This window comes from Pygocentrus nattereri, chromosome 24, assembly GCF_015220715.1.
Source record: "Pygocentrus nattereri isolate fPygNat1 chromosome 24, fPygNat1.pri, whole genome shotgun sequence".
In the NCBI taxonomy this organism is placed as follows: Eukaryota; Metazoa; Chordata; class Actinopteri; order Characiformes; family Serrasalmidae; genus Pygocentrus; species Pygocentrus nattereri.
The window spans coordinates 2,264,240-2,276,667 of NC_051234.1; the positions used below are offsets into that span (position 1 = coordinate 2,264,240).

Here is a 12,428-nt window from a genome sequence, read left to right on the forward strand (position 1 = left end):
TAACATGAACAGTCTTATTTAATTAGTTTGTGGCTTCTGATTTTTGCTGAGTTGGAAACTTATTTATTACAGGAAGGTCATAATACAGTCATACCGTTATACAGAATCACATCACAATATGTCAGTATATCGTTGCTGTTGGGACAAAACCTTGTTTCTCCTTTCTCGATAAAGACTGTTGCCCTTTATCTTTTGGCAGAATTTCATGATGAAAGGACCAACAGAAATGGTTCAAAATGACTTCTCATGTAAAGTTACTGTTTTGGAGATTTGAAGGTTTTCACGCTTCTCCGTCTGGGAATCTGATGGACGAGTCTGCGTTTGGCGGTGGCCAGGAGAAACGGTACTTGTCTGACTGGCCTGCACAGAGTCCTGACCTCAACCCCATAGAACACCTTTGGGATGAATTAGAGCGGAGACTGTGAGCCAGGCCTTCTCGTCCAACATCAGTGTCTGAACTCACAAATGGGCTTCTGGAAGAACGGTCAGAAATTCCCATAAGCACTCCTAACCCTTGTGGAAAGCCTTGAAGCTGAAGAGTTGAAGCTGTTATAGCTGCAAAGGGTGGGCCGACATCATATTAAACCCTAAGGATTAAGAATGGGACGTCAGACGAGCCAATGCTTTTGGAAATATAGTGTGTGTGTGTGTGTGTGTATATATAGGACACGTGTATATGTGACCCCATGTCCTTGACTTCCATCGTGTGTGTGTGTGACAGCAGCTAGCCTGAAGCAGTAACACAGGGAAAGCTTTTCAGTGTAAGAAGCTCCAACGTCTGCTGTGCTTTGGGCAAAACCCTCCAGCTCCTTCATCCATCCATCCATCCATCCCTCATCCCCTCTGAGGAAGAGGAGGAAGGAGAGAGAGAAGGCCCTGGGAGGAATGTTCACCTTCATTTCATTCTCGTCATGTTCGGGTTAGAGAGGTATAGATGGAGGGAAAAGCTAGAGAAGCAAGAGAAAGAACACAATGCGTTGAGACTATGGACACACAACATAGGCAAGACTATGAAGCTAATTATGTGTATTAACTAAAGTGTTAAGTAGGTTTTTAACTGGCTGATTCAGAACCCCTGGAAAATGTGGGGACACAAGCAAATGACGTGGCATCTCGCGTTCAGAGAAACGGCAACAACTTAACAAAGCTAAAGAAGTATGTATGAAAAGATGTGCCGACGAGATGAACATAGAAAGTTATGTGGTGATTACAATTTGATCATTTTACACAGGGAGGTCAAGGCGGTGTTAGGAGTCTTGCCCAAGGACTCTTATTGGTGTAGTGTAGGGGGCTTACCCTGGTGGGGGATTGAACCCCAGCCTACAGCGTAGAAGGCAGAGGTGTTACCCACTACACTAACCAACCACTGATGATTGCAAACCAACTGGTCCACATACCTAACAGAAGTGTTTATGTATAAAAATGCGAATATTCAAATGGTAAATGGTTAAAATGCTCATTCGTACTAAAATAACTACTGCAAAACCCTTTTGACTTGTATTTATTTCAAACAGGACTTTACTTCCAGACCAATTTGAAATTATATTTGATAATTTCCCACTTATTGGCATTTCTACCGGTCTATGTTGAACAGGCTACTGCACGCCATTGATTAAGGCCAGCAGAGCGGGAAAGGAAAAGAACACTAATGAAGCTGTAATGAAAAAGGGAATGGAAGTGAACAGCCACCTCTTAAAATTTTGCAAATCATATCATGTGAATATTTTTTTCCAGCTACCATTCATTCTTTGCCCTGTTAGCATATTTGCCTGAGCTGCTCCTTTAAGGGATATTGGTTGGCGGAGGGGAGGGGGTTTAGTAGCAACCCTAAGGCTGACAGGTCCCAGCACTGGAAGAGAGAAGGAATGTTAAATTAGGAATTCCAAACAGCCTCTTAATCCAAGTGCTGAGTGAAACTTCGCTCCTCAGCGGAGTCCCGTCTCCCCCGCCTCCCACTCAGCCTCCCTCGCCTGAAGGGAAGGAATGGGGCAGGGTCACCGGGGTCAGGGCTGTGTGTGCGCAGGGATTTGGAAGAAAGAGCTTTTTCCAACTTCTCTGTTCCGTCGTGAGCGTAGAACACCTTAAAAAAGCGAACGTGTCTCTGATCTCCACTTTCTTCACTTCACGATGTGTTTTTAAGGCCTTTTAATAGTTTGGTTCACTCTGACTTGGTTCAGCATGACCACATGTTGGTGATTTAATTGTGCCACCTTGAACGTTTTCCTTGTGCAGCTGCCTCTCCGTTGCCAACGGGAGCTGCTCTACAAGAGCATTGTGTTTACCCAGTGCAGCCGAATAAAAGGTTTTCTGGGAATAAAGCAGCAGAAATACAGCTGGTCCCCATTTCTCTTTTCTTTATATTGGCAGTTTATTGATATACAGCAAACTGGAATGAATCTCTTCAGAAATGATTTATAGCAAAAGAGGTTTGGGAAGAAAAACGGCTGACATACTGCACTTGGTCCAAAAACACAGCTTGTCTAGTAAAGGTGGTATTAAGGTCTTGAATGTGAGGCCACTCCCATCACCGTATCCTGAAAAAACGGGCGTTTATGTGTTGCCTTGGCCAAATAACGTTGTGTTGATTTTGTTTCAAGTGAAAGTGAACCCATTCTCCACAGAGAACACTTTACACTGAAGATTGTGCCGTTTATTTGCTGAATTTATCGCATTACGGTAGGGCTGGGCAATAAAACGATAACGATAATTATCACAATGTAACTTTTCCTCAATAGAGCGATAAGACGTTCGATAAATGTCCAAGACGCTACACCATTCTCACACTTCCACGTTCAGCGACAGTCCTGGTGGCGTTTTCTACTGCAAGGAAAGCGACGCTACTCTGCTGTCGCCAGGAGAGGGCGCACTTCCGTACGAGCACGAGTAAGATGAGTCTTTAGCAGCATTCCTTGTTTGAGTGGAGTGACCGGCGATCTGATTTCTGTGACCAAGTGTGAGTGATGAGATCGGTGGCGTTACTTTACTGAACTGCAGCGAACTCGCCTCTTTCTGTACATCCTAACAAGCGTTAGCAGCATTGTCACATCTGGTCCACACAACTACAGTGCTCAGTCAGTCAGTCATGGTTTTTTATTATTAGTAGTGCATTCACAAGCAACGAAAGTGAGAGAGAAGCCCTGATTTAAACTAAAGTAGACTGAGGAAGCTGTGAGGCTTTAGAGAGCAGGAGAGATCTTTCCAGGCTGTTTTTAGCAGCTGGATAACTTGAAGCAGCTCCGTCACTCGCACAGCACAGAGAATTGATGATACTGCAGATCAAACACGGCTCAAAAGCGCCGCTTTCAGGTTAAACGTAGCTAAAATTTGGGCTGTTTGTCTGGTGTTGATATTGTGGTTCACGCCTCACACACCACGATAGAATAGAGCAACCCAGTCGTCGCTGGCTGGTGTCTGAATACCGTGGCTGTGGTGGGACTGACGCCAGTGAGCCGGTGTGATCCATCGCCGGCGTCCCGAACCAGATCACGTTTGCTGTTCATACCGAGTTGCTGTTGTTGAGAAGCTAAACGGGTCAGCGCTGTTTTTGGCCACTCGTTTAGCGTTTGTAACAGGACAGCCGAGCCTCGTCACCAGACGGCTAGAATCATCTTTCTTAAATTATGAATATTAAAAAAAACTGCGGCCGGGCTTTTCCAGACGGTAAAAACAGCTCACCAGACACTTTCTCCCGCTGTCCCGTGACCGATCTGTGAGACGTTCCACTGGTTGGTGAGTGTTTGTCGTGTTCTGACCACAAAGGATAGATTAAAATTGCGATTAACCACCCAGGAGCAAAAATCGGCCTTCAGTCTCGAAAGAAATAATGATTTTATCGCGATATGTGTCGATATCGAAAGATATGAATTTTGTCTATCCTGATAACATTTTCTGCCACATCGCCCAGCTCTACATTGAGGTGTAGCCTGTGCAAGAGCTGTGCCACATTTTATAGAAACTATGCACTGAATTGTACAGAAAATGTTATTTTCACTCGGAAGGTCAGCAAATTGACAGGGTGCCCAAACTTTTCCTACAGCTGTGAATGACGAAAATGAAAGTAGACGAATACAAACCAGCGGACGAAGGAAAACCTCTTGTACGTTGTAAATCTGGCGGTAGCACCATCCAACCCTCAAAGTGTGGAAGTTGCCAGGTTTTGGCTTTAAGCTGCATCAAATGGACAACAGGCTGCGGTGATGAACGGGTGCCTCTGGGTTTCAGTTGAGAGGCAAAGCTGATAAAACTAGCTTGCTTGAATTAGCTAGAACCTTTGATTTAGTACATTTACGGCATTTGGCTGACGCTCTTATCCAGAGCGACTAACAATTTGATCATTTTACACAGGGAGGCCAAGGTGGTGTTGGGAGTCTTGCCCAAGGACTCTTATTGGTATAGTGTAGGGTGTTTGCCCTGGTGGGGATTGAACCCCAGTCTACAGTGTAGAAGGCAGAGGTGTTAACCACTACACTAACCAACCACCAGTGAAGTAACGTGAGGTAAATCAACCACCTGTCATTTATACATGGACTGTTTTCTTTTGGTTTGTGTTTCTTTGTGTTTGATGAAGCTAACCAGACAAGTTTAGTGTCCAGATTTGCTTCTTTAGGTTTGCCCTGGAGCAACACGGCTGTTGTATCCAACTTACACGTTCAGAAAAATAATAAAAAGTAAAATTTATTCAGCCACCAACCAAACGCCTGCTTAAAAGGGTGGGTCTTTAGTTGCTTTTTAAAAGACTCCACAGAATCAGATGATCTTAAAGGGGGCAGTTGTTCCACTATTTAGGAGCAACGACCTCAAACGCTCAATCTCCACGAGGCTTTAATCGACAACGTGGAACAGCCAGTAAATCTAAATTACTCGACCTGAGAGAACGAGCTGATACGTATGGATGAAGCAGATCAATCACATACATAGGAGCCTGACCATGCAATGCTGTGTAAGTGTAAGGATTTTAGACTGAGTCCTACACTCAACAGGAAGCCAGGGTAACGAGACTAACGGGGGTAATGTGAGACCATCCGTTTGACTTGGTCAGTAACCTTGCTGCAGCATTCTGAATGACCTGCAATCGGTCACGAGCCGACATACCGAGTGAAGAGAAAAGAGCATTACAGTGATCAATACGAGATGAGATAAATGCATGTATAAGCATCTCTAGCTCCGCCCTTGAAACTACAGACCTCGACACAGATTAAAGCACCTGGCCAGTTCAGTCCTGCTGTACAAACTCGCTGTGTTCCTTGTTACAGTGGAAGTTCTAATAAGATCTACTTTTATTGCAACAGCCAGAAAAACAAGACCTGTGGACAGTAGAGGAGCGATTTCTGCTTTCACTCTGTTGAAACAAAGAGGCCATAATGTATCATATACACTCACCGGACACTTTATTAGGTACCCCTTTCTAGTAAAAGGCTGGACCCCCTTTTGCCTTCAGAACTGCCTTAATTCTTCATGTCAGACTTTCACCAAGGTGTTGGAAACGTTCCTCAGAGATTCTGGTTGGTTATTTGAGCTCCTGCTGCCTTTCTATCATCTGGAACCAGTCTGCCCGTTCTCCTCTGACCTCTCACATCAACAAGGCATTTTCGTCCACACAACTGACCGCTCACTGGATATTTCCTCTTTTTCGGACCGTTCTCTGTAAACCCTAGAGATGGTCGTGTGTGAAAATCCCAGCAGATCAGCAGTTTCTGAAATACTCAGACCAGCCCGTCTGGCACCAACAACCACGCCACGTTCAAAGCCCCTTAAATCCCCTTACTTCCCCGTTCTGATGCTCGGTCTGCACTTCAGCAAGTCGTCTTGACCACCTCTACACGCCTAAATGCCCTGAGTTGCAGCCGTGTGATTGGCTGATTAGCTATTTGTGTTAAATAATAAAGTGGCCGTGAGTGCATGTTAATGAGCGAGCCATTCCTTTGAGAGACTTGTTGTTGAAGTGCTGGTGTGTCATGAGTTCATAGGGCAGTTTGGCCAGGCTTGGATGACGCTGTAGCATCTCTTGCTGCAGCACTCAGAACGCGGCTTGCCTGGTCTTAAATTGTGTAGTTTTACAAGGCAGGCGTGAGCGAAACCACGTCAGCGTGGATCAAAGTGTTCGTGTACTTGTGTGAAGTATTATTCTGGGCTTATGGAAGTGTTTTACGAAAACGATAGCTGAAATATTTGGGCCACTGTTTGGGCCACTTTCTTAGGCCCTGATTGAGGCTAAGCATAGACTCATGTGGTAATGCGCCAGTGGGACTGCAGTTCAGTTAAAGACTGGGCCTTAAACCATGTCCAGGAACTTGACGCCAAAGATTGCAAAGTAAGGAGAAAAGGGTGTTTTTTGTTGGGTTTTTTTCTGTTTTGTTTGTTTGTTTGTTTTTTTTAATGTGTTTTGTGCAGTTCTTTTACTATTGCACACCAATTAGGCTGAACACCAAAGACCTTTTAGTTGGGCTTCCACAGTAAGGAGCTCATGAGTTAGACACTTGCTGTGTTCCTTGATGGATTTTCAAAGCACTTTGGTAGTAATCGGTACCAGGGTATGTCTACGAGAGTGGATTTGTTGAACCAGAGCCAGCTCCTCATGATTGCAGATAAAGCTTTTTTCTTCCTCTTATCCAAGTGTTCTCTCTCTTTCTCTCTCTTTCTCTAGGTATGAATACAAAGAAATGCTGCACAACTCCACTTTCTGTCTGGTGCCTAGAGGACGCCGCCTGGGCTCCTTCCGCTTCCTAGAGGCCCTGCAGGTGAATTTTAATCATTTTGTTTTATATATATATATATATAGTTGAGTAAAAGTACTAAAGTATTTACCTTCAAATGTACTTAAGTATAAAGTAAAAGTACTAAAAGAGTAATTCTGGCTCTGATGTCCTGTTATCATTTTTATAACCAGACTGGCTTCATGAACTCATTTCAGGTGAAAGTCCTCCAGCGTCTCTCTTGGTAAACCAGTCTTTTAATAGAACCTCATTAATTAGTGACGCTGACGTCTATTAAAATGATCAGAAGCACAAAACACTGAAGGTAAACAGTTTCCATCAGGGAGATCCGAGTGGCTCTGAAATCACTTTTTACACACAAGCAAAGTTTCAGTTTCAGATTTATTTACAACTTAGTTCCAAGTTTAAGTTGAATAAAAACTGGCTTTAAACTCAGGATCACAGATGAGCTCCTTTACTATGTTGATCTGTAGGCGTCTGTTCATAAACATAAACCAGCCCAAACTCATTTACTATAAAATGAACTGGTGTTTGTAGAAATTCAGAAAAAAGCCGCGTCAGTCTCGACTGCATATGTGGACATATTTCTATATTGAGCTCTATTTACACAAAGTTAGGTTAGTTCATCATTTATGTTGAACAGACTCTCCCAAAGTTTTACGCTGCTGCGCTGACGTTGAACCGCGTGCTGCACTGGGTCGGTCTGACCAACAGGTCAAAACCAGCTCTACACAAAGTGACCGCTGGGCCCTGATTGGTGCTCTGGCTTTGTGCTTCTCTCGTTTTGACATGTTACGTTTTTATACACACAGAAACCAAAAGGAACGGCAGATTTCTCAAAATGTAGGAGGAAAAAGTCGGATATTAGACTCTGAAATGTAGTGGAGTGAAAGGAAAAAGTCGCCCAGAACGGAGAAACTTCAGTCCAGATACACCAAAAATACTAAAGTACAGAAACTAATTACATTTATTTAGTTACTGTCCACCACTGATATATGGGTGTACGCACACACAGTGTCCTCACGCGCTCAAACAAGCATTGCTGTCATGTACATGCGTAGGTTTGCATTCCCCTCACAGACACTCATTTTGACTGTTGTGAACTGGTATCAGGTTGCCGGCGCTTTGTTTTGTCTTAATTAGCATAAAACCCCCCGTCCCTCCAGGCATGTGTCGGCTACTGCAGAGCTCTGGTCACCTTCCAGGCCTTTGCCCTTTGCCAGCACACGCTGCATCGTGGCATAGACTGATGATAACACCCAGCTCGGTGTTGGGCTTCTTGGGCACGCACACACCGTCCAGGGAACACAGTCCACCTCGCAGTCCAAGCGCAGTTTAAATGTCAGTCCTATTGCGATTGTTTAGAAACTGTGAAATTCAGTTTTTTTTTTAAAGTTGATTTTGAAACATTTCCGAATTTTACCGTTTTACTGGATATGTGACTGGTGGAAATACGGCGTCAGAAAAAACGACCGCTGTCTGGGTCCATTTTCATATCCCAAGGCACAAACAGTGCAAACAGACCCTCGGAGCTGCCGCAGGGATCTTAAGGTCATATCATGTGTTGTGTCGTAACCCTTTGAGGCTAAAAAAGTGGCTAATTCAGCCGTTTGTTCTACTCGTTTTCTGTTAAAACCGTTTCCGAATGCTTGGTAAAGATTCCGGTCCTCATGCAGCGGAATTAAACGAGCAGCTTCTTATTAGGTTCATGCAGTTAAATGAGTCTTTAAGGTACACCTCATTCGCTTTCCCAGGGTACAGTTGCACATTCATACCTGATTAATTATCTTTTTAATTAGATAAAGAAAATAAAAGGTCTGGAGCCACGGCTGAGTGTATAGAGGACGTGGAACTTATGAAAAATGAGTGCAATTTAAGACGTTACAGTTCAAGGTGGCCGATGTGGCAAAAACGTAAGCACGATATTTGGAGTGGACGTTTTCCACAATATACAGTACGGCACAATGTATAGTCTTTCTGACAAAAGCTATGAGTACAGTGATTTATATCCAACATTTCTCATACCGTACATCACGGAATCCAATAAAACGGGACTAATTCGGTGCTCTTTCAATCAGTCATGGAGTTGGGAAGCATATTGTGACACATTAGGATGTAATTCATCACGATAATGTGAAGTATTGTTATATTGTCCAGCTCTTTGTAGAATATAATTATATATCTGCACACCATCATATACAATTGTGTTGCCAAACTACAGGCACTGAAGACACTCTCTTGAGGCTACCACCCCACTGATGGTGCCTGTATGCTGTACCTGGTACAGTTTTTATTTTTTTTTGTGAATATAAACCACCAAATATAGCCTGAAGCCATGTGGACTGCGTCATAACAAAGACAATAGATCAGTTCTCCAGGCATTCAGTCTAGGCTCCGGCTCTTTTCCTGTCCTGTCGCGGCTCCACAGCTGAATCAGATCAGTAGGTAATAATAAAATAATCCTCCTCTACAGTAAAATAAAGCTCTGCTGATCCTTCAACACAGTTTAACAGTAAATGGTCTTAAACGCTGGAGTTAATGTAGAACTGCTGATTCACCCTTTAACCCTGAAGATCAGCGCAGACGGCTGGTCACCATAGCAACACAGACAACAGTTTCGCCCAGCTAGTAGCTACGAAAAGGCGAAAAGAAAGTTTTAAGATGAACATCGGTCATTTGGAGACAACTGGACTTATTTGCATTTATAGACAGGCACCGTTTAAGGAGGTACGGGTAAATGCGAACAAGAAAGATGTGATATTGAGAGACATTTCACAGAAACTGTTCTTTTTCCTGCCGGAGATGCGAGACAAGCAGCTATAGCTGAGCTAAAGCTAAACGCAGAGCAAAGTGAGTCTGTGTTTTTGTTTATTTTGTATTTTTTAGCCTAAACTAATAGATCAGCACATACTGAGACATATTTACAGCCAAGGTGGTAAAATGGGCATAATGTTGTGGTTTGATGTTTAAGTGATAGTGAGTGAGACTTTTTTAATCCCACAAACGGTGAAATCCCACCTCCACATTTAACCCATCTGTGAAGTGAAACACCACATACACACTAGTGAATACACACACTAGGGGGCAGTGAGCACACTTGCCCGGGGGCGGTGGGCAGCCCTATCCATAGCACCCAGGGAGCCAGGGGGTCAGGTGTCTTGCTCAAGGACACCTCAGTCATAGACTGTCAGCTCTGGGGATCAAACCGGCGACCTTCCGGTTACAGGGCCAGTTCCCTAACCTCCAGCCCACGACTGCCCCCAATGTTATAGTTTGATGTTGTTAACAAACTGTCTGTTGAAACTCGGTTGATTGGACCAGAAACTCAAGGATCTGGACCAGGATTAGTGCTAGGAGCAGGGTGAGGGTTGGGTTTAGGTTTTCTGCAGAACTTTGAAAGTGTGCTGTCTAAATAGTGTTACCCAAAATCAGTGCAGTTGCGTCACCACCTTTAGATTGAGGCATCTCAGTCTGAGCTGACATGCTCGGGCGACCTCATGTCTGAAGATGCCTCTGTTGTCGTCTAGCTTGGCGCACGCTGACGTGAACTGTCCTAACATGTAAGTGAGTGGCAGCACGGAGAGGCTACACTTGAGCCGAGGGAGATCAGGCTGTAGCTGTAGGCTCTGCTTCTTCAGCCTTACCTTGGTTTTGCTTCCAGAGTTGAACTGCAGTCTGTTAACCTGTCGACTAATCCGAATGATTTTGTCTTCAGTTTCTCCGCTGTCGCCGTTGAAAGTCTGGGCAACAGGTTATTTCTTTTATGGTGCGGTGAAACAGCAGAAGCCGTATCACCCTCTTAATGTCCTGCAGTCGGTCAGAGCGACAGTCTGCCAGCCGAACTTTACAGAGAATCATACTTACACTTATTTCAGAGCAGATTTGTGAAGCTGCATCACACCTACATGAGCCTTTCATAACACCCGACATAGACCTTTATAAAGGCATCAGCTAGTGTTATAAAGCCCCTCCAAGGAAAAGCATATATTAACAGTTTTTACTGTTATGTTATGACTGTTTTATTATTGTATATTAAAGCAATAAGCCACGCTCCCTTCTTCTCGTGCTGGGGCTGAATCTCAAATGTCTCCCTGCGTAGTGCACGAATTTAAATACTGGATCCTGCAGCCCCAACGGTGCAAAATCTAGCTATGAAATCGTCATTTGGGACTCGACAAACGCACTGTTTGGTTGTAGACGCTGGAATTTCTCAACCTTCATAGCTAGAACACTGTTTAGGGAGTGCAGAGCCGTTTGGGATTGACGTGAATTCTGACTGAATCACGGACATTGGAAGTGTAAGTCATTCAAGTGGCGTTTCTAGAGTTTTATACTGCAGTTTTACAGTTAATCAGACCCTAAGCACTTTTGGATGGAGGTGGAGGTCTTTTAGCTTGTCAGCTATCTGATCAGCCTGGTTCTGGTTAAGGTTCTTACTTCGGGGGTGCTCTCGGTTCCTGTGAGCAGCGTAAGTGTCGAAGATTGTTCTATGAACAGCGCAAGGATTTTTCATGCTGTGGCTCAGTGACGGAGTTTGAGGCGTAGATGTGCGTATATTATAATGGCTCTGAATGCGGCTTAGCCAGTCAGATATTAGGACTATTAATTTCACCACTTACCGTTGTTTATTTTAGTAAGTCACCGCAAAAATCCACTGATTGACTTTGCTGTTGGCTAATTGTCGCTGACCTGTTCCAGCGGTTTACTGTGCCGATTATTTTGGCTTGTAATGCGACTGAATTATGTGGGCCGTGTGTAACTGAGGACACACGGCTTAATCGGTAATATCCTCACTCACTCATTAATCAAGCAAAGTGTATGTAAAAATATGCAGTTCTGCACATGTTGGCTCATTTAGCTCTGCTGTATGGCTGCAGTAATGATGCAGCACAAGCTGGATTGATGCGCGAGCACAAGGCCCGTTTCCTAAATGTGGATTCTCCACAGCTGTGTGCAGGTGCTGCGATGCGCCGTGCTGTGTGGGTGTGAAACTGGCTTCTCTCAGGCTTCAGTGCTTCAGTTCAGTTGTAGGTAATGTTAATGTTGAGTTTACTCGGTGCTGAAGCTTGGGCCCAGAGCAGTGTGGGTGTAGGAACGGCCTTTTTCTGTAGCAGCATGTTCAGCTTTTGTAATGGCATTGGGTTGTAGGACATAATGTGGTTTATGTGGAGGCGCATAAGGTTGGACGATATGGTAAAAATGTAACGCCACAATATTTATCACTATATTTAGGCTCTCTGAAGCTTGGACCAGACAAAACACACCAACAGAACGGTAGGGCCGTATTTATAAACGGCTGCAAAGAACTGCGTACAGTGCTTTTGTTTTTTCGTCTAGAGCTAAAAATCAAGCATATAATACAAATGAAGATGATGAAAAATCCCAATGAGACAGTAGCATAATGGGCTGACATCCAGGCAGCTGCTTGTTACTGTTGTCATATTGTTTAGTTACTATGCATCTGCTGTTTACAAGAGCTTTATAATCGACGGCAAAAAATTCTGACAAGCCCCGCCTCTCTTAGTTACTGTTGCTATGTCTGTCAAGCTGTCAGGCTAAAAAGCATGAAGAAAATCTTTTGAAGTACATATTATATTATATTATATTATATTATATTATATTATATTATATTATATTATATAAGTATTTTCTTTTGATTTTCCACAATGTTTAGTGAAGATTTACGTGTTGGTTAATGTAAAGCAATAAGAAGGA

General features: G+C 43.8%; 1 protein-coding gene across 1 annotated transcript in view; it reads left to right on the plus strand.

Moving 5' to 3' along the window:
- ext1a (exostosin glycosyltransferase 1a) overlaps window positions 1-12,428 on the plus strand; it is a 78,962-nt gene that overhangs the window by 47,100 nt on the left and 19,434 nt on the right. Inside the window, exon 2 of the mRNA XM_017684353.2 lies at window positions 6,644-6,737. Within this exon, the coding sequence (XP_017539842.1) occupies window positions 6,644-6,737 (94 nt within the window). The remainder of the gene's footprint in view (window positions 1-6,643; window positions 6,738-12,428) is intronic.